The following is a 26,531-nucleotide window of genomic DNA, read 5'->3' on the forward strand; positions in this document are numbered from 1 at the left end:
ATTGTGTTCTCGAAAAATGACAGAGTCGAGTGCAACCACGAGGGATGAGATCCATGGCACAACAGGTGCCACCCGAGGGAGAGGAGGGGAAGGAGGGGAAGACGCCAAGACTGTAGCTGTGCGGCCATCCAGCAAGCGGCACTCGGGGCTGCAGGGAGCAGACACGGGCTCCAGGGGGAAGCATCATGGAGCAGGAGGGATTTCCAAGATTGGGTACCATCCTCGAAATTCTTAACTCACTGAATGTTTGGGGTTTGTTTTTTTTTTTTAGTGTATTTATTTATTTTGAGAGACAGACTGCAAGGGGGGAGGAGCAGAGAGAGGGAGATACAGAATCCAAAGCTGCTCCAGGCTCTGAGCTGTCAGCACAGAGCCCGACACGGGGCTTGAACTCATGAACTGTGAGACCGTGACCCGAGCCAAAGTCGGACACTTAACCGACTGAGCCACCCAGGCACCCCTACAAATCACTGAGTGTTAAGGACAGTGTGAGGGGAAAAAAGGCAACTAATAATTCTAGGAAAGCCAAAAAGCTAGACCAAGAGGGGAAATGATATCTTAACTCTGAAATAAAGACTTTTGGGCCTTAAGATAAACATCTACATAATCACAGTGAAGTAAACTGTATTGGTTTTTAAATTTTAGATTTTAAGCTTTTGGGTCAAGTAGAGAAGACTTAATTATGATTTCAGAACGGAATGCAAATGCCATCCACCTTGACAAGGTGTCATCTGTCAGACGACAGAGGCTGGGAGTGGGAAGGAGTGGGAAGAGCTGAAGTGCAGGGCAGGGGAGCTAAGATCGGCATCGTACGAAGTGAGAACTTGAGAAAAGGCCAGTGACGACTGGAGAAAAGATGGCCAATGAAAGAGCTGAGCACCAGGACATAAGGACACTGCCATCAGAGGGCACGAGGAGCTGAATTCTCTGCCGCCATCACACGGAGACAGCGGAAGATGGCAAATAAGACAACAGTGTGAGTCTATCATTCCCAATTCCAGGCATGTCATGGGGAAATCCAGGGCCAATCGCCAGGCAGACCAGAACCAGGAGTTCCAAGAGGAACAGTTGTCATCTGAGTGAATCACTGAATTCTACTCCTGAAACTAATATTACGCTGTATGTTAACTAACTGGAACGTAAGTAGAAACTTGAAACAAAAATGAACAAACAAACAAAAAGCTGTCCTCTCGGGAGCACAGCGAGGGGACATGTGATAAGGTGGTCCACTCTGCCCCCTGATACATCGTAACTATCACAATATGTCGGTTTGAGATGCGATTGTTACTTTTTCACAACACTAGGACTTTAACAGAAAAAAGCGGACGAAGAAAACAGAAAACTCGCAATGAAAGACACGCAAATTGGCATTAGACTGAGTTCTAAAGTCTCTTTAAATTCAGTATTAGTCAACGAATACAAACAGAAGAGCAAAATAGCATGTTTCGCCTGTCAGATCTGCCAAGACTTTTAGAAATGATAGCACTGGTGAGCTCGGGGTGAGACACGAACTCATATTTTGCCAACGAGGGGACAAATCAACACAGCATTTCTAAAAAGCAAGTTGGCAAGTGTATATGAAGAACCTTAAATGGCTTATATACTCTCCCAGAAATTCCATTTCCAGGAATTAATTTAAATAAATAAGGAGTTCAAAGATGTATGCACAAAGGTAATCGTCACATCACTGTATAAAATAACAAAATTCTATTACGATCTATCTGTGTATCATCAGCGTGAGTTAGACAACCGGGACGTATCTGGGAACTAACGTGTCTTCAAGCCACTAAATGGTACCAAAATGTGAATCAACGGAGGATGCTGAAGTAATTGTCTGGACAAGCACGATTCTGAATTATCTGTCATTTACGCTCCCAACTCCGTAAATGCGCTAACGCACACGCTCCTAGACATTCACAGAAATACCGTATCGTGGGTCACGGACCAGCCTTGGAAGCGGAGTTAAGCCTCCGTAGCACATGACATCTAGATCCCAGCAGCTTGCGACAGCCAAGAGTCATTTCTCAGTCGTGCCACGGGCCCAGCGTGGGTCAGCAGAGGGTCTGGTCTGCATCGCCGTCCTTGGCACCCAGCTCTGGAAAGCTCTCTCGTTCAGGAACGTGGCTAGTCTCGGAGCCCTGGGTTCTGACTTGTAAACATCTCTCAGAAGTGAACACCTTCCTTCTGCCCGTGTTCTGTTGACCAAGGAAGTCACGAGGCACGCTTTAATGGTGCCCTCAGTCTTCACATGGTCTCCTGCGATGCGGGATGTGCGGCCTGCAGGTGACAGAGATCACTGGGTGTGCCTGACGTGCGTTCTCCTCTTCTCCCTTGGTAACTAAGTGCCATCACCTAGCCCGTGGCCGCCCAGAATGAATACTAGGCTTCCCAGCTCCCTTGCGGCTGGCGTGGCCGTGTGACTGCGTTCTGTCCCAGGAGATGTGAGCACAAATGGGTGTGAATCGCCCAGAACATACCCTCCCAGACAAGGCGCGCCGTCCTGTCCCTCTCTCTCCTTCCTGCCTCTGAGCAAATGTGGCACTCACGTGAGCCTCAGACCACGCAGGTGGGGGGCAAGACGGAACCGGCTTAGCCCTGTCGCTGAGGAGTGGCCGTGTCCACACGGGGCCGCCCACCCGGAGGTGAGCCTCTGTCCTCTCTGGCGCCCTGCAACTTGCGGTCTTTGTTAGGGCCGCTAAATGTAAATTGGAATGACTTAAAATGGATGCATCAGGGGTCGTCTGATTCTTGGGCTTCTGCCCCAGGTTGGTTACACACCGGAACCTCAGCTGGCCCAGCACCGACCACTTGAGCCACTCCCAGAGCGAGCTTTTAAGACTGTCCTGTTTTTTTAGGACAAGCAGACTGACGGCAGGGGGCAAAGGGAGGGCTGGCCCCCAAGGGCGCCGGAGGCTGGACGAGCCCAGCGGGGTCCCTCTCCAACATCCGGCGTTGGCTGGGGGCAGGGAGCTCATCCTTCGTCAGGTGAGATAAGAAATTTTACCCACATGTTTACTCCAAGTCTTAGCAGACTTTGAGGGGATCTGTCACACGGCGCAGATAAGTTTTCAAGCCAATATAAAGAACCCGCGGATTTGAACGTATGTTACAGGTTTCCATCTACTGGGTTTCCCACGCTCACTGAAGCCCAGCCAGTTCCACGCTTGGCTGTGGGAGGTTCTTCGGGTGAGCGCCGGGCCCTCCTGACGCGAGCAGGTGTCCCGATGGCTTCTTCGCCGTCCCGCGACTAGGCGCCCCAGGCCCGCGCTGTGTAGAAGTAACTGTACTTCTCCAAAGTGTGCTAGTTCTGTTGTGTGGGAAATAATATCGGGGTGCCGTCACACAGCCCCTGTGGCGATGACAGCACCCCACTACCCTGGCGGCGGCGACTGCCCGCGACCGCTCCAAGCGTGTGCCCCACCCCCGGTCTCCACGCCTTCTCAGCATCCTTACCTACGCACTCAGCCTGCCCGCAGTGACCTGCCGGCTCCCTCTCAAACCGCACTCACTTCTTTCTTTAAAAAAAAATTTTTTTTTTAGGGGCGCCTGGGTGGCGCAGTCGGTTAAGCGTCCGACTTCAGCCAGGTCACGATCTCGCGGTCCGTGAGTTCGAGCCCCGCGTCGGGCTCTGGGCTGACGGCTCAGAGCCTGGAGCCTGTTTCCGATTCTGTGTCTCCCTCTCTCTCTGTCCCTCCCCCGTTCATGCTCTGTCTCTCTCTGTCCCAAAAATAAATAAACGTTGAAAAAAAAAATTTTTTTTTAATGTTTTACTTATTTTTGAGACAGAGAGAGACAGAGCGTGAGCAGGGGAGGGGCAGAGAGAGAGGGAGACACAGAATCCGAATTAGGCTCCGGGCTCCGAGCTTCGGCACAGAGCCCGACACGGGGCTCGAACCCATGAACTGTGAGATCATGACCTGAGCCGAAGTCGGACGCTCAACCGACTGAGTCCCCCAGGCGCCCCTGTTTCTTTAAATTTTAAATTTCGTCTTACTTTTCCCTTTTGTTTTTCCGAAGGCATCGTTTGCTGTGTTTATCACTCTCCTTTTTCTTCCAGTTGGGGCTTCGCCTCTGGGTGATTTTTTTCACCTTATTCCTAATTATCTCTTGAACTGTGTCACCCGGTTTCTGGGTGTTTCTCGCTGTGATGTATGTTGACCTTGTGTGTTCTGTCATCCTCCTAAAGTCCTCACGTGCATTTTTAAGCAATAGGCTGCAATTTGTATCTGTCTCATGGGAACGCCTCTCCGTGGGGTTTTCATTACCCGTGGGGTTATTATTCTCCTCTTTGTTAGAGTCACTTTCTCCTCTTGCTTTCTGACAGTGTTCACGGTGTGGTGGCCCCGCTCCGTCCTGCTCAGGGAGCCGTGCTGCCCGCCCGGAGGGCTGCTCTCAGAGCCCCTGGGGGCCACACCGCCCCAGGGTCTCAAGCCTTACCCTGGACCCCGTATACTTTCCCAGTGCAAGTGGGTCTGTGGGGGTCATGGTTGCAGGGGGTTGAACTGAGGCCCCCAAAATACACGAGCAGGTGCTCACTGCCAGAACCCAAGAGTGTGACCTCATTTGGAAAACGGATGTTTACAGACGTGATCAACCTAAGGGTCTAGAGACGAAATCATCTTGGATTTGGGGGGATGACAGGGGCCCTTGCAAGAGAAGCAGAGGGAGACCTGAGACACAGACACACACGGGGAGAGGCCACTCGAGGCCAGAGCCGGAGATCCACGGAAGCCATCACAACCCAGGGACGCCCGGGGCCACCTCACGACCCAGAGCCTCGGTTTCCCCATCTGCTAACTGAGAAAATGGAGAGCTTTAGTTTCACGAGAGTCTATAAGAATTAAAAGCGCGGGCAAGCGGAGGGCAAGGCACCTCCCGCCTGGCCGAGGCTCAAGTGACTTGGCTGTCACAGGCCAGCACGTTCCTGGCCCTGGGCCACAGAGGCAGGGGAAGGACCAGGGGCGCCCCAGGTGGCCTCGGAGGGGACAAGTGGCCCCAGCACTGTCACAGTCAAGCCGACAGACATCGAGATACCTGCGGCCTCACCCTTCCCTCCAGGGTGACCAGGGTCAGAATGGACGGCTGAGCCCCCCGGGCCGGTGCGGAGCCCTCAGTCTGAGAGCGGTGACCGGTGAGCCCTCCCCCAGGGAGGAGGCCGCCCTCCGTCGCCAGTGCGTCTGTGCACGTGCACGCGCGGGCGGCAGCTCACGCGGGTGGCCTGCGTGTCGGTGTTTACGGGCTGAACTCAACCGTCCGTCCTGGATGCATTGGGACGCGGCCAAGGGCGGCCCCTCGGTGAGACACAGCCCCTTCTCACCGCGTCACAGCCGAGGTGAAGATGGCCGTCGTAGCCCGGGGAGGGGGGGGAGCGTGAAATCCGTATACAGTCACCTGCCCTCAGGTCGTGCTCAGCACGGCCCTGGAGCCTGTGCCCACTCAGCAGTGACGGGTCATCCCCAGAGCGGGCATGGCGGGCCCAGTCTCTGGAAGAGGTCTCAGGCCGGGAGCTTGGGACCCCAGGTGGGGAGGGGCCCCTGGGCGGCCCTGGGACGCCGGGGTCCTCGGGAGCGGTCAGTGCCGCCTCTGGGCGGGGGCCTTCCGACTCGGCCGGATGCCGGCCCTGTCCCCTCGGCCTTTCCCCTCTGGCCCGCACCGCTCCCTGTGCCAGGGGCAGGGCCATGCCTGAGGAGGGTGCCGGCCCCGCAGAGTCAGGGCCATGCACAGGGCGAGTGGGACTGTGTGTGTGCAGGGTGGGGACCCACGCTCAAAGGCAGGAGTGACCTTTCAGCGCGGCCCGGCCCCAGCACGGAGGAGCCCTTCCCCCAGGGCGAGACCGGTGCCGGGGCAGCGGCACGACAGAGGGTGGGGCGCGGGATGTGGCGCCTCCGGGGACAGGGCAAGCACCCCCTTCGCAAGCCAGCCCCGGAAGGAGGGGGCCGAGCCCGAGAGCAGGTCCCCACCCCAGGCCGCCGCCCAGCCTGCCACAAGGGCCGAGCACGGGGCACAGCGGGCGGCGGCCCTGGGAGGGCCGCTGAGCCGGGTTAGAGACCAGGGACAGAAAATCGGGAGGAAGCCTGGGGAGGCCCGGCCTGGGCTTTGGGGGCCAGAGTTCCGTGACCCTGAGCCACACCCCAAGATCCTTGCAGGGTCCTATGAGGCCCAGCTCCTGCTGTCCCGGGTGACAGAGACACGGGGACGTGGACCAGGGCAAGAGCCTGCCAGCCCGTGCCAGCTGCCCCCCCCCCCATCGCGACACATCACCCCTCACGTCTGATTATTAACAACTCCGGACCCTGGGTTTGAAATTCACAGTCACGCTCACGGAACCTCCCCAAACACCCCTGAGGGGCACAGGCTTCTCCGGGAGCCGGGGCTGGGGTCTCCCACACAGGAGCTGAGTGAGGGTCCTGTCCTTGCCGGGCTCTGGGGAGACCTGGCAGGGTCCCTCCATCAGTCAGAATGTTCCAGGCTCTGGATCCACAGACCTTCTCTCCTCCCGGATGCAGCCCCCCAGCCCCGGGCCCCCCGGGCCGCCCAGGCCGGCGGTGCTCTGACCCTGGGACCCCGCCCCCACCCCCCATCCCGTGTGAGGCTGGATTCCGCATCGAGCTCCTGGTTCTGCAACGTGTGTCGAGGGTCAGCATTGCGGATGGGCACCCAGGGCCCGTGGAGAACTCGGAGCCGGGGTCAGGGTCCAGGACATCCCGGCGGGGGAGGGCGAGGTGATTCTTCAGCGAGAGGGGGGCATTAGGGGTGAGCAAACCAGGAACAAGCAGGTGGACCCTCCCTCTGTCTCGGCCGCCACCAGGAGGACATTCTTGTCACCTCTGCCTCTGGTCAACCCCACAGGCCCCCTTTCTGACTGGGGATGCTGTCACCTCCCCTGCACACGTGTCTTTATCGGTGCCAGGAAGACAGAGGGCGGAGAGTCAACATCCCCATGGGGACAGGGAGCTCCTTCTGCCGAGGAGAGGGCTCAGGACCTTGCGAGCGAGCGAGCCCTGGCTCCAGAACAGAGAGGACGCCAGTCTGGACAGAGGGGCGGGGAGGGCACCCGGTCCTCCCACAACCCTGCCCCCAGAGAGGGCTGGCCAGAAACCACCTTTACCCCAAACCCAGCTGGTGACAGGTGACCACAGGCCGGGCCCTGGTGCCGCTGAGCACGCCTCAGCCTCAGTCCCGGGGGGTCCCTGAAAGGTCCTGGCCCAGGGGAAGCTCAGTTTCCTGAGCTAGGGGGTGGCCTCGAGGTCTCCTTTCCCCCTGAGCTGACTCATCCCCAGTCCCAGCCCCCGCCCCACCTCATCACCCCATCACCCCGAGCAAGGGGTCTGGTCTTGTCTAGACCCCCGCCCTTGTCTAGACTCTGGTCTATAGACTCTGTCTATTTCTGGTCTCTCTGTGTTCTATTGCACTGGGCTATATTCTGTCTTTATGCCAATAGCACACCGTTTCAGTACAAACAAGTGTGAGTCTTCCAGATTCCTTCTTCTTTTTCAACATTGTTTTGGTTCTTCTAGGTCCCTTGAGATTCCACAAGAATTTTCTATTTCTGTGAAGAAGTCACTGTGATTTTGACAGAGGTCGCGTTAAACCTGAGGGCCGCTCGGGTTGTCCTGGCATTTCTACTATTTCCAGCCTTTCAGTCCATGGACGCGGCGTGGGTTCCCATTTATTTATGTCTTTGAAAAATGTCTTCCTGAAATGTGTTATAGTTTGTATCACACAAGTCTATCATTTTCTTGGTTGAGTTAATTTCTAAGTATGTGATTCTTTTTGATGCTATTATAAATGGAATCATTTCTGTGATTTCCTTTTCAGACTGTTCATTATGAGCATATAGAAATGATTTCCGTGCATTGACTGAGCATCAGTGTTACTTAGCTGAATTCGCTTATTGGCTCTAACAGGCGTTTTGTGGAGTCTTTTTGGGTTTTCTACAAGTAAAACCACTTCAACTGGGAAGAGAGATCTTTTTTCCTCTTCCTTTTCCATCTGGGTGCCTTTTATTCCTCACTCTTCTTGCCTACTTGCCAAAAGTAAACCTTTCAGCACTCTGTTAAACAGAAGTGGCAAAGATGGGCGTCTTTGACCTGCTCCTGATCTTAAGGGAAAAGCTTTCAGGTTTTCACCGTGGAGTGTGCTGTCTGGCGTGGGTTTCTCACACGTGGCTCTACCAAGTGGAGGCAGTTCCCTCCTACTCCTAGCTTGCTGACTGTCACATCATGAAAGGATGTTGAATTCTGTCGACTGCTTTTTCTGCATCAATGAAGATGAGTGTGTGACTTTTTCCTCTCCATCCCGTTAAGGTCGTGTATTGACTGACGACGTTTTGTATGCTGAACCATCCTTGCATTCCAGGAAATAAAACCTGCTTGGTTGTGGTATGTAGTCCTACCAACATGCCGTGGAATTCAGTTTGCTAGTGCTTTGTTGGGGGGTGTTTGCGTCAGTGTTCATACAGATATCGGGCTGTAGATTTCCTCTTTTGCGGTCTGTCTGCCTGGCTTTGGTATCAGGGTAACACTGGCCTCTCGTACAACAAGGATGTATTTATTCCCTCCTCTTCAGCTTTTTGGAAAAATTTAGGAAGGATTGATATTATTTCTTCTCTAAATGTTTGGCAGGAATCACCTGTGAAGCCACCAGGTTCAAGGCTTTTCTCTGTTGGGAGATTTTTTAATACTTATTCAATCTCCTCACTAGTTATAGGTCTACTTGGATTTTCTGTTTCTTCGTGATTTAGTTTTGATAGGTTTTGTGTTTCTAGGAATTTGTTATCCAATCTTCTGGTGTAGAGTTTTTCAGAGCACTCCTTCATAATCCCTTTTTCTTAAATTTTTTTAAACGTTTATTTATTTTTGAAGGAGAGAGAGACAGAGTGTGAGTGGGGGAAGGACAGAGAGAGAGGGAGACATAGAGTCCGAAGCAGGCTCCAGGCTCTGAGCTATCAGCACGGAGCCCGACGTGGGGCTCGAGCTCACAAACCACGAGAGCATGACCTGAGCCGAAGTCGGACGCTTCACCGACTGAGCCACCCAGGCGCCCCTCATAATCCCTTTTACTTCTGTGGAATCAGTAGTGGTTTCCCCATTTTCATTTTTGATTCAAGTCGTTGCCTTTTTCTTTTAGTCCATCTACCTAAAGTCCGGTTAACTTTTTTAATCTTTCCAAAACCCTAAGTTTTGATGTTCTCTATTTCCTCTATAATGTTTCTGTTCTCTATTTCACTTATCTCTGCCATAATCTTTATCACCTCCTTCCTTCTATTAGCTTTGGGGTTAGTTTGTTCTTCATTTCCTAGTCCCTTAAATTGTAAAGTTAGGTTGTTGATTTGAGATCTTTCTTGGTTTGTTTCCAGTTCTATTGAGATATAATTGGCACATAACATTATATTTTTAGTTTTACAAGATAATGATGGTATATATATAATTGTGTAACTAAACTGATTGTGGTTTATATATATATATGTATAAATATATATGTATGTATTTATATATATATATATATATATATTCAAATATAACCATATGATATTGTTAACTACAGTCACCGTGCTATACATAACATCCCCAGGACTTATTTATCTTATAAACTAGAAGTTTTTACTTTTTGACCACCGTCACCATTTTACCCACCCTCCACCTCCTGCCTCCGACAATAATCCATCTGTGCTCTGATTCTATAAATTCAGTTTTTTAGATTCTACATATAAGCGAGATCATACAGTATTCATCTATCTCTGTCTGACTTTCTACATTTGGCATAATGGCCTCGCGGTCCATCCATGGTTTAACAAATGGCAAGATTTTCTCCTTATTATTTCTTCTTCCTTATTTATTTTCTTCTGTTTATGGTTGAATGATATCTCAGCGCATGTGCATGTGTGCGTGGGGGGGTGACATTTTCTTTTTTCGTTCATCCATCGATAGACGGATGGTCTCCATATCTTGGCTATTGTAAAGAATGCTGAAATGAACACAGGGGTGGACATATCTCTTCAAGACGGAGATTTTGTTTCCTTCAGGTGTATACTGAGAAGTGGGATCGCTGGATCATGTGGCACTTCTATTTTTAATTGTTTGGGGAACCTGCAGACCGCTTTCCGTAGCGGCTGCACCGACTGACCTTCCTATCCTCAGTGCACAACACCTGGGTGCATTTGAGGATCAGGGGACCTCGCGGTGCCAAGATGCCCACAGCATCCTGCAACCCCCAAGCTACAAAGACGAGAATGCAGTGCATCCACTGCCCATACCTATCACGGCTGGCACAATAAGAGCTTCTATGAAGACGGACACACGTTAATCTCCAGAACCTATGAATGTGTGACTTCATATGGCAAAGGACTTTGCAGGTGTGACTAAGGTAAGGTTCTTGAGACGGGGAGATTATCCTGGGTTATCTGGGTGGGCCCAATGTCATCCCATGGTCCTTATTAGGGAGAGAGGGAGGTGGGAGGGTCAGAGTCAGAGAAACAGGCGTGAAAATGGAAGCAGAGGTGACAGAGAAGACGGAGGAAGGGCCACGAGCCACGGAACGTGGGCAGCCCCCCCGAGCCAGAAAAGGCAAGGACACAGACTCACCCTTAGAAACTTCCGAAGGAACACAGCCCTGGGACACCTTAATTTTAGGACTTCTGACCTCCAAACTGATAATACACGTGTGCTGTTTCAAGCCACCACCTTTTGGGCATTCAGACAGGACAGCAACAGGACGGTGACACGTGGTAGGTTTGCACGCAGGACACCTAAAGGTTGTGGCGGTGGTGGCGGTGAAAACGGGCGCAGGTGACGGTCGTGGTAACGGCTGGGGTTGGAACTGCACACTGTCTGTTGACTGCATTTCACAGAAGCAGGAGGCAGCCCGAGCTGGATGGCGCCGGAACCTTCCACATGCTTCCACATCAGAATGTGCAAACATTCTCACGGGCTCCCGGCGCTGACACATTTGTTTTAAATTATTTCTGTGAAAAGAACGTGGGGGCCGTGGCACGTTAATAGCAGCTTGCGACTGAGATCGTTTTAGTCAGTGCAGCCCCTTTGGGAAAAATGACTGTCAGCGGCACGAGGATGGCTCACAGAAGGCCTGAGCACACCCAGCTCCCCGCCCGCCGGTCTGTAGACAGGCCTTGTCATCGCCAGCCACCATTTGCAAGACACTATGTCAAGCGCCTCTCGTCGACGGTCGTGTGCGAACTGTTTGCATCTTGTTAGGATCTGATCCCGGGCTGGAGTTCTTTCTCCAGAGCCCTTGATGAAGACAAGCCACGTCTGTTCGACGTCAGTTGCTGTCTCTGCTGAAATCTGCTCATTCTGCGCCGAGCTGTCTCTCCCGCCACACGTCCGCCCGCCGCGGCTGCTCCTTTGTGGGCTGAGCGCCGGCGGGTCGCCAAGCGTGCTGGCGAGCCCGTCGCTCCGGGATGGGAAGCCAGAGGCTGGGAGGCTTCCCTGTGGCTCTGGGTGGTGAACGGGCCTGGCAGGGGAGACGCAGTTCCTCTGGGGCCGCGATGAGAAGCAGCTGAGGAGGTGCCCTCGCCGCCTTCGGTCGGCGCGGATGGTGGCGGCTAATCGTAGCCACCCGGGGGCGCCTGGGGGGCCCCAGTCGGGGAAGCGCCCGGCTCTCGATCTCGATCTCACCGTTGGCGAGTTCGAGCCCCGCGTCGGGCTCTGTGCTGACAGCGCGGCTCCTGCTTGGGATGCTGTCTCTCTCTCTCTCTCTCTCTCTCTCTGCCCCTCCCCCACTTGCACTCTCTCGCTTTCTCAAAAACACATAAATAAACTTAAAGAAAATGCGCCGATGAAAGACCTGTTTGGGGGGTTGGCCATCAGGCACCCCCAGCTCTTTACAGCAACGCTTTCTGTTCCTTGGGCCCTTCCCCCTCTGTACCTCTTTAAGAAGGACGCACAAATTGTGCCGGAAGCTGGTTTCCAGATGACTCCATGGGAGCAGACCGCACCCCTCAGGCAGGACTGTGGGCTGGGCTCCTTGGGGCCAATATCAGGAGCACCACCTGTAACGGACCCGTCCAAGGTGAGGTAGTGAGTCTGCCGACAAGGGAGGTGGGCAAGCAGAGGCCAGCTGCCCTCTCGGATCCTGGCGGGGGGGAGGGGGGCGGGGGGAGAGGTCAGCCAGCAGGACCCTTCAGCCCCTGTCCTGGGGTGGATGCATGCCACCCCTCCCCCCACCAGGGCCGAGGACCTCAGGCGTCGTCACGTTCACGACAGACGGCCGGTTGCCCAGACCCGACCGCACGAATCCTCCCCTGTCTGTGCCGCCGTTCGCCTACCGAGGCACGCGGACAGCATGGCTATCCAACCGGTCATTTTAATTCAGAACCTCACCTCTCTTGGGAGACTCACAGAAAAGACAGCAAAAACAGAAATGTTTGTCTTTTAAATCAAATATGTGTCCTTGCCTTATGACAGCTGACACAATTTGTAACCATTCTCGCAGTCCCCCAGCGTCCCAGCTCTCCCAGCCTCCTCCTCGGTGGCCGCTGGTGTGGCTGCACCTGACCCCCCCACCGCCCCGCCCCACCCAACCTTCCCGAGGCACCAGCAGCCCCGGGGCCCTGGTCGGCCTCCACTGTGGTCTGCGTGTTGCTAGAAGCGCTCCCACGTCCCGAGAAAACGGGGCTCCCAGAGCACCCCATCTTCCCCGGGGAGCCCGCAGGGCCTCGGCACAGGTCGGAGGTCACTGGAACCCCCGTGCGGCTCCGTGGGAGCTCGGAGGTCACTGAGCCTTGGAGCCGATCGGAATCTCCCTCCTGAGACATTTGGGAAGGTGGGGGGATGTCAGCATAAGACAGCCCAGTGTGGTGGGAGCCCAGATTTAAGGGGGTTTTGTAACTCAGCACCCCACATCCTGGGCCACACCTACGGGGGACAAGAAGCCCATCCTCCGAGCCACTGCGGTGGGTCCAAAATTGGGGGGCTGGAACTTTCCGTGCTGACTCAGAGGTCAAAGGTGACAAGGTTGGAAGAACTTCGAGGGAGCCAGCGGGAAGCTTGGCACTGAGGGCTGTGGAGAGACGCCAACAGTCGTCCTTGGACCTACTTTTGAATTCGACCTTAGGAAGGTTTCCCTCCCAGGGTGGGGGGTCCACTTTGGGGGAGGGTGCTGTATACACTGGGCAGATCTGACAGCCTCGATGGGCCGGCCTGGCTGGCCGTGCCCTCCATGGCCCCCCAATGCCATCGGCAGCGAGAAGACCCTGCCCGTGTTACCAGGTCTGCCTGCCCAGCCCCCGGGGAGAGAGCAGGCCGTTCCCCTCCCAGCCCGGAGAAGGGTCCTGTGGGTCTGCAGATTCCCACGCCCTCCCAGCCAGCCCTGCCTCCCTCCTGGGCCTCACCCTCCTGCGACCGGCTGGCAAATGCCTCCAGTCGATGTCAAAAGCCACCCCCTGCCCCCTTTCCCCAAACCTATCACACGTCTGTCAAATGCTCCGAGAGCTCAGAAGTGCTGAGCCCTAGGGACAGGCAGCACCGTCACGGAGGGGCAGCACCCGCTGGCCACCGGAGGCAGGGAGTGATGACAGCCAGGCTCTGGGGACACGGCAGCCCAGGGTAAGGGGGTGAGGTCCGGCCAGGCACAGCCAGCAACTCGCCCCCTCGGCACGCCTCCCTCTCGGGCTGCAGCCCACTCTTGGGTGCTCATTTCCAGCCTCGGAGCTGATGCCCACCTCCACCCCACCCCCACTCTCCTATCACCCCCACCACCCCCACCCACCCCCACCACACCCACGGGAGTGTCAATGCAGGGGGAGAGATGAAGCCCAGGAAAGCCCACCCCACGGATAACTCTCCACCAGGCGATCTGGAATTGACGGGCGAGGCAGGGCGGGGACAGAAAGGGGGCTTAATAACACTGTCCCAGGGAGCAGGGGGCGCTGGGGGGGTGCAGAGCAGGAATGGCGGACACGCCAGGTCGGGAACACACAGCAGCTGGGACGGCGGACTTGACGGATAGGCTTAATAACGGCAGGAATACGTCCGGTGAGGCGGGAGTTCGGGGCAAGCGGTGCCCCCCAGCGCGTCAGGGAGAGGGCTGGGGAAGGGACAGAGAAGGTCCGCGTCTGCAGAACAGGAGTCACAGAGGCAGAGAGAGAGAGAAACAGGAGTAAATATTTCAAGAGCTAGATGATGAGAATTCCTTCGTCTTCAGGAAGACGAGGTGTCAGATTCAAAGGGCAGGCAGAGGACCAGCTCGCTCGCGCTAAAAAGAAATGTAAGAACGTCAAGGACAAAGAAAGTTCTAGATGTTCTCAGAAAAGGTGGTTGACCTCCGAGAGGGCCGGTACCAGGTTATCAGGTTGCTCGACAAAACCCTGAGAACCAGAAACAACAAAGAGATGTTTTCAGAGGACTGAAGAAAATCAGCTTCGAACGTAGAATTTCAAGTTCAGCCAAACTTGTGGGTAACCTGCGGGGAAGCGACTTCCCAGACCCACGGAGCCCCAGGCTGACCCCACGCCTGCTCTGAGCGCCGTGCGGAAAGTGCTGACGAGGGAAGGGAATCGCACGGACACACAGACGGGCGGACGTTCTCGTGGGCGAATCCCCACGCAGCGCCCTGCGGTCCCGGCCCCGAGGACCACAAGACAGGGTGCCCACGGCAAGCTGGGATGACAGCTGCGGAGATGACGGGCCTCCGGCATTCCCGGGAAGACAGGACCCGTGAGAAGGCGAAAAGACTCCGACTATACCCAGGCAGTGTGAGACGCGCCAGAAATTTCTGGAAGGACGCTTAACCTCTCCAGCAAATTTAAAGATTAAATTACAGTGCCAGGGCATGCCCCCTGTTTACCAACACTGGGGACAGGTGAATACGGGTTTGAAGGCCAGCGTGGGGGAGGTGGGGGGTTGGAGGGCATGAGGTTTAATTAGTCCGCGGGGAGGGAGGGCGCTTTGGCCATAACATTAAGGTCTTTAAAGGGCACGTGCCCTTTACCCATCAACTCCAGTGTTAGGAACTTGTTATAAGCCATAACCCTACGGGTGGCCGGTCCTCTGCCCCGTTCGTGACATGAGCTCCCGGAAATGGCCGAGCCCCAGCAGGCGCCTTGTGGCCACCAACAGAGTGATGTTGGCGGAGAGCAGGCCGCAGGCAGCGTGTGCCGCAGTCCGTCCGCGTGCGTGCGCCTCTGGACGCGGTGAGCATGGAAGGTGGAGAGGGACACCCGGAGCCTCCGAGTGGGGGCGGCGACCGCATCAGGCCCGCAGCTGTGTCTGCCCCCTGTGCTCCTGTGTTCTCCGGGTGCTGTGAGCAAGTAGGACATTTGTAAGTGGGGGGACACGCCCTTCCTGTTAGAGGGAGATCTTCGCGGTGGCCTGGGGGCTGTCCCTGGCGGTCCCGGCAACGTTACAAGACCTCGCCACCCCCCAGGTCTGGGTTCCGTGCACGAGCACAGAACTTTCATCAGCACCATCCGAAGATGGCGAAGCGGGGCACAGAGGCGCCAGGTGACTTCCCAAAGCCACATAAAGTTAAGGACAAATCTGATGTCAAGCTTTCACACTCCCAGGTGGAGGCAAAGTCGTCTCCTCGGGTGAAGGACTTGGGGGGCCCCCAGGTAAAAGGTTTGTATCCAAAAATCAACCCCAAGTAGCTGGGAAGCCCTGTGTGGGAGGTCGGCCGGACGAAGCGCAGAACCCAGGTGAGCAGAGGGGGCCCCAGCCGGGTCCCGCCTCCCACCCCTTCCACCTCCCCCACCCGGCCTGCCCTCCCTGCCCGTCCCCAAAGCCCCACCACCTCCAAAGAACGGGAGCCTCTCCTCCAGGGCTCTGGGGGCCTTCGGAGACCCCACCCCCATCTTACAGCTTGTGGAGAGCCTGGGCCTGGCTGGGTGTGAAGCACCTGCTGAGTTGAGAACTTAGTCCCTTTGATCACCGGGGAGGGGGGTGCAAATAATGAGAAGCCAGGAGTCAACGTCTCCCCTGAGATCTGCCGGAGGAGGGGCCGTCCCGTCCACCTGTCCTCCTGGGAGGACCAGGGGGTCGCAGCCCCAGGCCTGTGGGTCTGGGTTTAATGTCCGAGCCACCGATGCCACCCTCTCTAGCCCTTCGAGGGGCCAGTGGCCTGGGGCAGTCACAGGGACAGGAGCAGCTGTCCCTCCAGCCCCCCCACTCCCAGCCTGTCACCGCCATCTGTCCCAGCAGCTGGGGGGCCACACCCCTGGCTATCCTGGGGGCAGGACCCTCATCTCTGGCACGACATTCAGGGATTGACCCTGATGGGGGACCCTGGCGTGACCTCGGGCCAACTCGGAGGTCCCGCCACGAATCTCCTGCTCAGGACTGCGTCGTCGGCCGTGCCCCACCCCGTGTCCCGCAGCCTGGGGGTCCTTGAGACCCCAGCCCCTCCCAGGTTCCCGAGGACAGCCCTGGACCTATCACGTAGCACATGCCCTGGATCGGATCCGGGTTCAGAGGTTTCCCCCAAGACAAGGCCGGGAAGGGGGACCCCGGAGACATCCAGGGTCCAGGTGGCAGCCCAGGGGACCAGTGAGCATGCCATTCTCAGGGGCTTCCAAGTGAAGTAACTCCTTCTTTTAAAACGCTGATTAGTAAGTGTTCACAGAGCCCTGCAGAGAGGGTCAAAAGGTGGGGTCCCCAGGACACCATGGGGTGTGCATGCTTAGGGTGCGCATGACTGTGTCGGGGGGGGGGGATGCTTGCCATTTTGAGGTTGGGCACGCCCTAGAACCCTCTGGCCTCTTGTGGAAAGTGAGACCTTATACTGCACTCCCCAGGGTGGCCTGGGTGGGGCCCCTTCGAGCCCCTCTGTCTCGTGCAAATTCGGCTGGGACCCTGCCCAGTGCGGGCCAGGCCCCAGTGTGGGGGGCGGGAGTGGGGCAAGGGGAGGGGGGGCATAGGCTAGAGGGGACTACCTTCCCCTGCCCCAGAGGGAATCACAGAAAACAGGCTGATTCCCCATATGTGTGGGGGGGATGGGAGACCTCCCTGGGCGGGGGTGGGGGGTCTGACCTGGGGTCCTTCATGCATCCATCCATCCATTTCCCCCCGTGTTTCCCAGAGCCTCAGCTGCACCTGGTTCTGTGTGGGGTGTAGGGGGTCTGGAGGTCACAGGGCAGGCGACAGAGAGAAGGCCGCTGGGTGAGAGCAGGTGGGTGATGGTGGGGCACTGAGCTCGCAGAGGCAGGCCGAGCGGAGCCCACTGGGGCCCTGGCCGGGGGGCGGGGCGGGGTCACGGCAGAGGCCCGAGGGGGAGCGACTCCAGGCGGGGCGCTGGGCAACAGGGTGACAGCTGGCTGAGGCCGGTGGGGGACGGGGCGGGTGGACGGCCTTCCGCAGTGTCCGGGGGAGGCCAGGGTGCTGGGGGAGGCGCTGGGAGCTCAGAGAAGTTCCCACGTCCCCACTCACGGGAGATGTCCCCAAGCCACGCTGTCACCAGTTTCAGTGGAAACGCGGAGGCGCCCCGTCCCAGAGAACGCCAGGTTTGCACAGGCTCGTGGTGCCGCCATTCAGCTCCATCAGGCGACTCAAAAGCGAGCACAGTCCCTGCCTTCGGGAGAGGTGACAGCCTGCCTCACAGGGCGGGAGAGGCTCCTGGGTGTATGTCGCTGTGGCCGGTTCCACGCCAACGGTGACTAGAAGTAAGACTCACCCCAGGATTAAAGGGAAGACCACACCCACCCGTGAAACTGGCTGACGGAGGCGTGGGGTGGAATTGGGGCTCCCGCCCCCCACGCCCCACCCACGTCCCGCGCTCACCCCTGCGTGTTGTCCAAGCGCGTGCACTTGTCCAAGCGTGTGCCCGGGCCCCTCCCACTTCACCACCCCCCCCCCCGGCCCGAGAAGGCCCCCCCGTCCCTTCCCAGCAGGGCTCACCCCCTGGCACCTGCTAACCAGAGGCTGTGGCCACTGCACAAGGTCAGGCAGGCAGGACCCCCGTTCCCTTTGCTCCAAATTATGACGGAAGTGCTTCCCCGCAGGACACAGCAGAGACAGCTACTTGCAAAACCTGGGAGAGCAGGGGAGGCGAGGACGAGCGGGGTCCCAGCCGGCGGCCTGCGGCCCCTGTTCCCTGGGGATTTACTTGCTGACTGGGGACCCAGCGGGGCCCCCAGGAGGGATTACGCCGGCAGACGGGGGGCGGGGGGGACAGCAAGGCCGCCCGCACTCACACGAGGCTGGTCCGATGGAGGAAACTTGAAGAAACCCCAGCACCACGGTTCCCCAACGAACGTGCCGATTTCTGAGGCCAACGGAGAGGTGTTTCTCCCAAGAACAGCCGTGCTTTGAGCTCAGACCGTGTCAGGAGTCACACAGCCGTCATGGCCAGCAACCGAGATCCCGCCACGCCGGGCACACGGCCACCTGACCGCTGGCTGTTTGAGGGGCAGCGGAGGCCTCGGTCCCCTCTCCCCCTGCCTGCCCCCCCAGTCTGGGCGTCCCCCACATGCCAAACGAAGCACTGTGGTCGGGGGCGGGGGGTGGGACAAGGGGGCAGTGGCGACCCGGCAGGTGTGGACGCCATGGCATGTGGGGGAGGGGTGCCCTGTCCAAGGTCACAGGGAAGGGGGGGCGGCACCTGGGAGCCGTGCTTCCAGCCCCCGAGACGCTGCTCTCCGGGCTTATCTTTCCGTGTAACCTTGGGGCTTAGAAGTAATTGGAAATTGATTTTCTTTTAGTTCGTGGTACTTAGATTTCAAAACGTTTGTTCTCAGGGTACAGCTGGGTCCTCCCAGCCAACCCCCCTCCAAGCCCCATCCCCAATCCCTGGCCAAAAGCGGATGCACAGTATGTCCTTGCTGGCAGCCATTAAATTCAGTTTCCAGACCCCGTGTCCCTGGTGAATGCTCATCGTGAAAAGCCCTGGCCAGCTCCCTCTGCTTTCAGAAAAAGCACCACAATCACGAATATCTGAGACGCAGCCCCGTGCCGTCCACACCGTTTACTAATTCAGGTACGTGCCCGGGGGTGGGGGGGGGGGGGTCAGATAGTGAGCTCTCGGTGCTTGGAGCTGTCAGCACCGTTGATGGTCCTTTTGTTGGACCCCCTCCTTCTGTCCGCGGCCAAACCCTCACTCTTCCCCTAGGGCAGCCCGGCTCCTGCCACCCGGGTGCCCTGTCTTTATCATCCCCTGGCCTGGCCGGGAGAGGCCACCACGGGGAGACGCATCACGCCGAGCGCGGCGGCGGCTCACGGGCCCCGCGGTGGGGACTCACCCGGACAGGCTGGCACGGCTGGCAGGTGGGGGGAGCAGCACCCCGCCCTGGGCCGCCTGCTCCCAGAGGCCTTGCCAGTAACCTTGGCTGGACCGGAGTCTCCGGCCGCGGCCATCCCTGCCCAGGCCAGCCCAGCCTCAGGACCCCAAGCTCCCTTGCCACCCCAAGACCACGTGTCCCCTCTCCTGCGCTCCGTGCCCACGAGGTCCTGGCAGGGGACACTGTTGGTAGATCCAGAGAACAGGGCTGATGTCACACTCCCGAGGCTCCGCGGGGCCCCTCCCTCCAACTTGCAGAGCAGGGCCAGGATCTCTAGCGAGCTGGCCCAGGGTTGGAACAGAAAGGCTTGGGCGGCCCTCCCGAGGCTCTGAGGTCCCCCAGCCTGCAACTGGCAGGACGTGGCTCCCGGGGAGGCTGCGAGGCGCCACTGTGGCCCCAATGCCCACCAGAATGTGCCCACTCTTCCGAGGATCAAGGGAACGGCAGTCCAGTTCGGAAAGTCACCAAGGCCACCGGCCCTCGCCCGGCCCTTGCCTCCGTTCTCCTGGGGAACTGGACAGAGCCTACTTGGAAAATCAGAGGAAGGGGACCCGGGCCCCCCAAGAAGGCCACTCCCCAGGCTCCTGCTTGCGTGCAGGGACGAAGGGCAGGGACGCGGAGACCGTGGGTCCACACAGCCGGTCCGGGGCCCAGCCGGAAAGGACCTCGGGGCCCTGCTGCCCCTCCCCCCATGGCTGTGGGCACACACTGCACCACGGGCGGCCTCCGTGACAACCGTCGGCCGTCTGGGCAGGGCAGGGGCCGGGGGAGGCCCCGAGCCTGGCGTCTCTGGGCAGCAATCCACAGCTTCACCGTATTATTTCGGGTCTGCGGGTTCGGGTTGGGCCGGAGCATAAAGGAGACTTTCTTGGCTGCGCTCTGGCTTCTGCTGGCTTCTCCTCCCCACCCTGTGGCTTGGACGGGCCCAGGACGGCACGGCTTCAGCGTAGCCCTGCCGAGGCTCCCCCTCGTCCTGCCAGGCCTGGGAGCGAGTCGGGCCCGGGGAGGCCTCGGGCGCCGCAGAGAGGGGCCTCCCCTCCCGGGGCCTCACCCTCCTTTGCTCAGCTTCCGGAGGCCACGCTGCGCTGCGAGGCTGCTTCGGCCTCTTAAAGGCTTATTCAAACCCTGAACGAGGAACTCAGGACCTGCTTGCGCCCGACACGACCCTCCAGACACAGAACCAGGCAGCGCTGACCCCAGGCCCAAGGACAGGCCTGTCGGCTCTGACCACGGCCGTCCTGAGGGCCAAGGCCTGGGACCACCCTGCCAGGAGAGCAGATCGGGCCCCCCCCCCCTGCCGATCTGAGCTCATTAGCCCCTCTCACTGCCCACTGCCACCCGGAACCCTGCTCCCCGCGAGCTGGCCACCCAGCCAGACTCTGGAGCCTTTACCACACGCCCCCGACGAGGTCCAGACGGGGATGGAGGACAGCCAGGACGCCCCCAGCGTGCCCAGCCAGGCAAACACAGCCACCTCGGCTGCCGAGGTCCTGGGAGGACGGTCAGGGTCCTTCGGCCTGAGCTCGGGGTCTCCTAAAGCAGAACCCAAGAAGCTCCTGAAATCCTGCGCCCCACAGAGGCGAGACCCCTCAGCGCCGGACATCGCCTCCCAGCCCCCACCCCTGGGCTTGCGCACAGGAACCAAACGCAGACGCTACCCCTCCTCCCCCGTCCTCAGGATGGGAGGAAAGTCTGGCGGCCCTGGCCTCGGGGAGAGATGGTCTTCACGTCTCTGTGGTGGAGGGGCTGCTTCCTCGCCCACGCCTCCCCAAGGCCACGGGGGTCCTCGAGGGTCTCCGAGCCTGCTTCGTGCACACTGGAGCCCCTGTGAGAAGCGTCCGGCCACCCGGCCACCCCAGCTTGGAGGCAGGACGTCCTGGGAGTCAGGCCTCGCTCGTGCGGGCCTGGGGGCCCCTGACGAAGGCCGCCCTGGCGCTCAGGCCCCGCAGGCTCACACAGCCCCCTGGGGGCTGCAGGCGGGGCCAGGAAGGGCCTTGGCCCGCAGGAAGGAGGGGCAGGACGGGCTGTGTGGAGACGGCCACTTGGTGAGTGCACACTGCACCTCAGAAGGAAGGGCTGGAGCCACGGACCCCTGTGGGGTCGTCCCTGAGAGGAGACCGGGGAGGGAACGGAAAACCGCTGCTGCTCACGTCCCAGAAGCAGCGGAGTCCAGAGGGGCGGAGTCTGTAGGGGGCAGGGGAGGGGCGTCTCGGGGCCGGAAACCGCCCCCAACACGCCCACGCACAGGCACGCACACCTAGGAGCACGCGGCGTGCCCCTACCTGCTCCCAGGCACGCGTGTGCGTGCACACACAGACGCATTCGCACGCGTGCGCGCATGCAGTGCAAACAGCTTGTTAAACTCTCTGGACGTTAAGTCACCAAGAAGACCCCGCAGCTGTGGCCTCTTCCAGGGCCGTCTTCTAGGCCGGGGGAGGGAGCTTCGGGAGCACAGGGCGAAGGGCCGTCAGCAGACATTTCATTTCCGCCCCGAGTCTGGCTCCTCAGTGCACCTCGTGCCCTCGGGCCTTGGGGGACCCCACGCCGCGGCAACGGGAGCCGTGGGCCCTGACGAAGGGGCACCTCCTGGGTTTGCCCCAGCTCCCAGCACCTCAACTCTGCTCGGAGCGCCATTGAGCCCTAACGGGAGTCTCGGGGAGCCCCTCAGCCACACCCTCCCTGGGCCCGGGACCGCCCCCCTGAGGGCACCGGGGAGGGGGGGAGGGGTGCATCCCAGCAGGAGACGCCCAGAGGCCTTGTGCTGTTTTCCACCCTCCGGAGCCCAGGTAGCCTGTCTCTGCCCTCTCCGGAGGGTCCTGCCTGCCTGGGACCTGGGTGGTTGGCTGCCACGGCGGGAACCCAGAGGAGGCAGGGTGGGCCGAGGGATGCCCACGAGTACGGGGCCGGCGTGCCCGGGGGGGGGGGGGGTGGGGGGGGTGGGGCTGGGCTTTGAGGCCTGGCCCCACCGTCCTCCGTAAGGCCGCACGCCCAGGGGTCCCCAGCCAGCTGGCTCCCCCTAGTCCCCTGCCTGAGGCATCCCGTGGTCACCCTGGGCCACAGTGGGCCCAGGCCCCTCGCTTTGGTGTGACCTTGCGGGTCTGTCCAGACAAGGTCTGAACACAGGAGTCTGATCTCTGTGTAACGAAGGGATGAATTAACGAGCAGTTCTCAGTTCTTTGTAGTGACCCCGGGTGTGTAAGGCAGGACGAGGGAGACAGGACTGGCTTTCCAGGGTCATCGACCCTGACCTCCTCCCCACAGGGACAGACAGAGAGTGGGAGAAGCTTCCACGACCCTCCCTGCCAGAAGGGCGTGGGCCCCGCTCCGGAGCATCCTGGGGAATGGGCTACGGGCTCCAAGCAGCCGGATGTGGCCCTCTGGGGGACCCAGCACGGGGCCAGTCGCCTCCACGCCGGGCACCTGGGCCCTCTGGGCACCTGGGCACCAGGCCCGCCTGGGCCGGGACCAGCCTCTCCTGAGACGGGACAGATGTGGGACCGGGGGGCTACCGTCCACACTCCCGAGCGGACTTCCAGGAGCTCCGGAGAAGGAGCACCAAGGCCAGGCTCCGCGCTCCCAGAATAGCCCCGGGCGCGGCCAGCGGCCAGGGATGGGCCGCTGACCTCAGCGCACAAGCATCCGTGCGAGCCCAGCTGTCTGCACGGCCACACCTGCTGGGCCTCGGTGGACGGCAAGAACAGCAGCTGGGCCACCCACCCACCGCAGAGGCAGCCGGCCGCGCCGAGCCCAGCTCTCCCCGGGTCCCAGCAAGGGCCCTCACCCTGCCTGCCCTACACTGCCCTTGGGCTGGACCTGGGCTACTCATCTGTAAGCCAGTTAGGCCTCAGATCGTCTGTCCCCCCATGAGGAGGGGTCTCCCCCCGAGAAGGGCTGTCCCCTCCTCCCTAGGAGGACTGTCACTCCCAAGGAGGGTTATCCCTCTGGGGAAGGGCTGTCCCCCGACCCCGGGAAGGGCTGTGCCCCTGAGGAGGGCCCACGGTCACGGAGGGAGTGGCCCTGCCCCCAGAGACAGAGAACCACCTTGTGTCCTTCCAGCTGGGGTCTCTGTGGGCTCAGGGGGATTTACCAAGCCTAAGTTCACAAAGCAAGTAAAGAATCTTCACGTCATTTCTATCCGCGATCGTGTTTTCCCCACAGTCTCGCCATGTACCTCGTGTGTGAAAGCAGGGGGCTCCGGGGACGGCTGGGAGTCCTGGCCCACTGCACCCCACACACGGAGCCCTCAGCTCTTGGGACACAGCCGCGCGGCCCGCCCTGCTTCCTTTGGGGTGACACCTGGGGGGGTGTCAATAGCCCAAAGAACAAGGGTGTCTGTTACCTGCGGCCTTCAAGTCCAGCCGAGGTCAGCCCTGGCACCGTCGGGCTGAGCAGGGGTGAGGCTCGGCTGTGGACAAGCGTCTTCTGGGACGCACGCCACCAACTGGGCAGACACCAGTCCCGCTCTCAGGGGCCTACACGGGCCGGGTGAACAGACAACAGAGCCCTGGAGCTCTGCTAAATGCAGGTGGGGTGTGACTGAGGGAACAACATTAGAGCAGAGACAAGAAGCAGGCAGAGGGTGTGTGTGTGTGTGTGCCAGGGAAGAAGCTCCTGACAGATGAACAGCTGTGCAAAGGCCCTGGGGCAGCATCATGCTTGGAGCATTCAAAGTCAGCAAAGACGTCAGCGTGGCCACAGATGAGAAAACCAGGCCACTGAAGGTGGGTGACGGCTGGGAGACATGGGGGGGGGGTGTGGACTGTGCTTCTCATTCTGATGGTAAAGCTGCTGGGGGTACCTACTGAGAAGCAGTCAAGCCAAGGACACATGCCAAAGACAAATGGCAGATTGCTGAAGCCAATGTGGGCGGGGGGGGGGGGAGCAAGGTCGACCCCAGGTTGGGCTGAGCGTTTCCTGGTTGGCGAACCGTCCTAATGACACCTGTCCAGAGAGCTGGCCTCGATCCTCCCACTGGCCTGGACCTCTGATCCTGGACTGTCCTCTGCCTGTAAGCTGTTTCTGGGCTAAGGCTGTCCCCACTTCTCTGGCTCTTTAGCAGGTAGTCTCTGCAGAAACTTCTGGAACCTACAGAAGCTGCCATCGGAGGAATTAGAAGGGTCTCCCTTCTCTGCCTGTCACCCCCATGAATCCTGGCCCAGAGGCAGCCGGAGGGTGTCCTGGGCAGGTCAGACTCACAGGCTCCGAGTGAGGCCGGGGACTGGCCCAGGCGGTGGTGCTGGGGGTCCCCTGGGCTAGCGACCCCAAGGGTTTCCTGTTGACTGCAGTGTGGAGGGGGGCAGGAAGGGCCTGGGGCAGGGAAACAAGGAACCTCTGTGCTCAGGACCAGGGAGAGTGGTTTGGGAGCCTCCTTGGGCCTTTGAAGTCCTGGGCGCACTCCCCCAGAGGTGGGGGACGGGCCCTGGGCAGGGGCAGCGGGGCAGGAGACGGGGGTGGGGGGGGAGAGTGGCGGAGCAGGAGGGCTGGAGGGGCCCCACAGAGCTGCCCCCAGCTCTGGACTCCCGGCAGGGACGCTGAGGCCTCCTCTTGGACGGATCCCCCCTCCTCTCGAACTGGGTCTCCTGCTCACTGGGCCTCGGGGGTCTGCACGCACTTCTCACAGCCAGCCCTCCACACACAAGCTTGCTCGCTCTCTCCCTGTCTCTCTCTCTCTCTCCTCTCTCTCTCTCTCTCTCTCTCTCAGCTCCTCAGCCAAAACTGCCCAGCCCAGCCCAGCGGGCATGTGCCCAGGGGCCGTGGGGACCCAGCCCAGACATCAGAGCTGCAGGGGGGCCCTCTGACCCACATTCCGTCACTCCCATCACTAGCTTCCCTTTTCTTATGTCGCCCCTCACCCCACACCGCTGCATATCCACACCGTGTCCTGGGCCAGCGTATCTCGTGTCTCACGGCGCAGCGAGGCACGAAGGACAGAGGCCTTGGAACAGGCGGGCCTGAGGGCACCCCCCCAGCCCAGGAAAGGAACATCCACATCCACCTGGGAAGTGGTGAGGTGGTGTGTTCGGCACCCGGGGACACAGGCACCTTTCACTCGCGTTGGAAACGCCCGACCTTGTCCCCTTGTAAACAAAGTATTCTAGTCCGTATATTCTCACGTTAGCGTTAGATGCATCATATGTCGAAAAGAACTCGTGGAACACATGTGTACATTTTAACAAAACAATAAACACCTGCCATGTGGCTTGAGAAATAGGACGGCTTAGCCGAAGGAGGCAGGAAGACATTTGCGGAGGTCCTTACACTCGGGGGGAAAGTTGCATGCTTATTTTTGCCAACCCCCGCCCCCGGGCCCTCCTGAGAGGGGCGAAGGCTGAGGGCCCCCTACACTCACCCCCACACACCCAGCTGCGCACACACTCACGCACACACTCGCACACACTCTGCCTGGGTGGTCAGAGCGGCCGGTGGCGTCCCGGGTGTAGACCCCACCGTCCTGTGGGAGCCTCGCTTGGCTCCCACCTCCAAGGCCTCGCGGCAAAGACACCCTGCGCCCCAGCTCCTGCCTCCAGGCCGCAACCACGGCCGCGCCTGGGGCAGCCCCCGCCCCCCATCCCCGGCCCCTGCAGGCTCCACGCCCTGGCCAGCCTGTCCGTGCCAGCCCGGGCTGCCCTGGCCCTCCTCCCTGGAGTGACTCTGGGCCCGAGGCTCCCGGCTGACGGCAAACCCAAGGCCATCGATGGCCCCACACCGTCCAGCGGTCTTCTGGAGACGGCCCGGCCCTGAGTGATGCCACACAGAAGCCGCTCCCCACAGTCCAGTAACCCTGTGCTCAGGCGTCTTTGGGAGAGCAGAGCCCCGGCCCGTCCCTGGAGCCGGAGAAGGAGGAGGGAGAGGAGGCCTGGCCCGGAGGGTCCCCTGGTGCCGGCCCAGCAGCGAGGCCAGCGGGGCCAGCACAGGCCGAGTCGCATTCCTGAGCAATGAGGCAGCGGCCTGGTTGTCGAAGGCTGTCATTGGGGGAGCCCACACTGGCGGCCGGCCAGCCCAGATGCAGGCATTCCTCCGGCTGAGCTGCCCTCGGGCACTCACACAGCCCCGCACCGGGCCCCTAAGGACTCAAGGACTCGGGGGGGGGGGGGGGGGGGGCCAGGGGCCCAGGGGGCCAGGACAAGAAACACCAGGCCCCTGGACATTGGGCACCGAGGAAGGTCTGGTGGTGGCCGTGAGCACGCAGCCTCACGCCCGACTGACTCAGTGGCCCGAGGAGGTCACAGCCAGGTCCCTCCTCCTCCTCCTCGGCCCCCAGGACCCCGAGATCCCCAGCTTTCTAGGTATGTGCTTCCCCTCC

General features: G+C 59.7%; 1 protein-coding gene across 1 annotated transcript in view; it reads left to right on the forward strand.

Annotated features, from left to right (window-relative positions):
- LOC125158873 (collagen alpha-1(III) chain-like) overlaps positions 1-25,969 on the forward strand; it is a 31,439-nt gene extending 5,470 nt beyond the window's left edge. Inside the window, exons 6-11 of the mRNA XM_047846374.1 lie at positions 4,325-4,466; positions 6,507-6,686; positions 19,060-19,214; positions 20,294-21,273; positions 22,490-22,719; positions 25,813-25,969. Coding sequence (XP_047702330.1) covers positions 4,325-4,466; positions 6,507-6,686; positions 19,060-19,214; positions 20,294-21,273; positions 22,490-22,719; positions 25,813-25,969 — 1,844 coding nt within the window. The remainder of the gene's footprint in view (positions 1-4,324; positions 4,467-6,506; positions 6,687-19,059; positions 19,215-20,293; positions 21,274-22,489; positions 22,720-25,812) is intronic.
- The last annotated feature ends 562 nt before the right edge of the window (positions 25,970-26,531 follow it).

Source organism: Prionailurus viverrinus, unplaced genomic scaffold (assembly GCF_022837055.1).
Source record: "Prionailurus viverrinus isolate Anna unplaced genomic scaffold, UM_Priviv_1.0 scaffold_39, whole genome shotgun sequence".
In the NCBI taxonomy this organism is placed as follows: domain Eukaryota; kingdom Metazoa; phylum Chordata; class Mammalia; order Carnivora; family Felidae; genus Prionailurus; species Prionailurus viverrinus.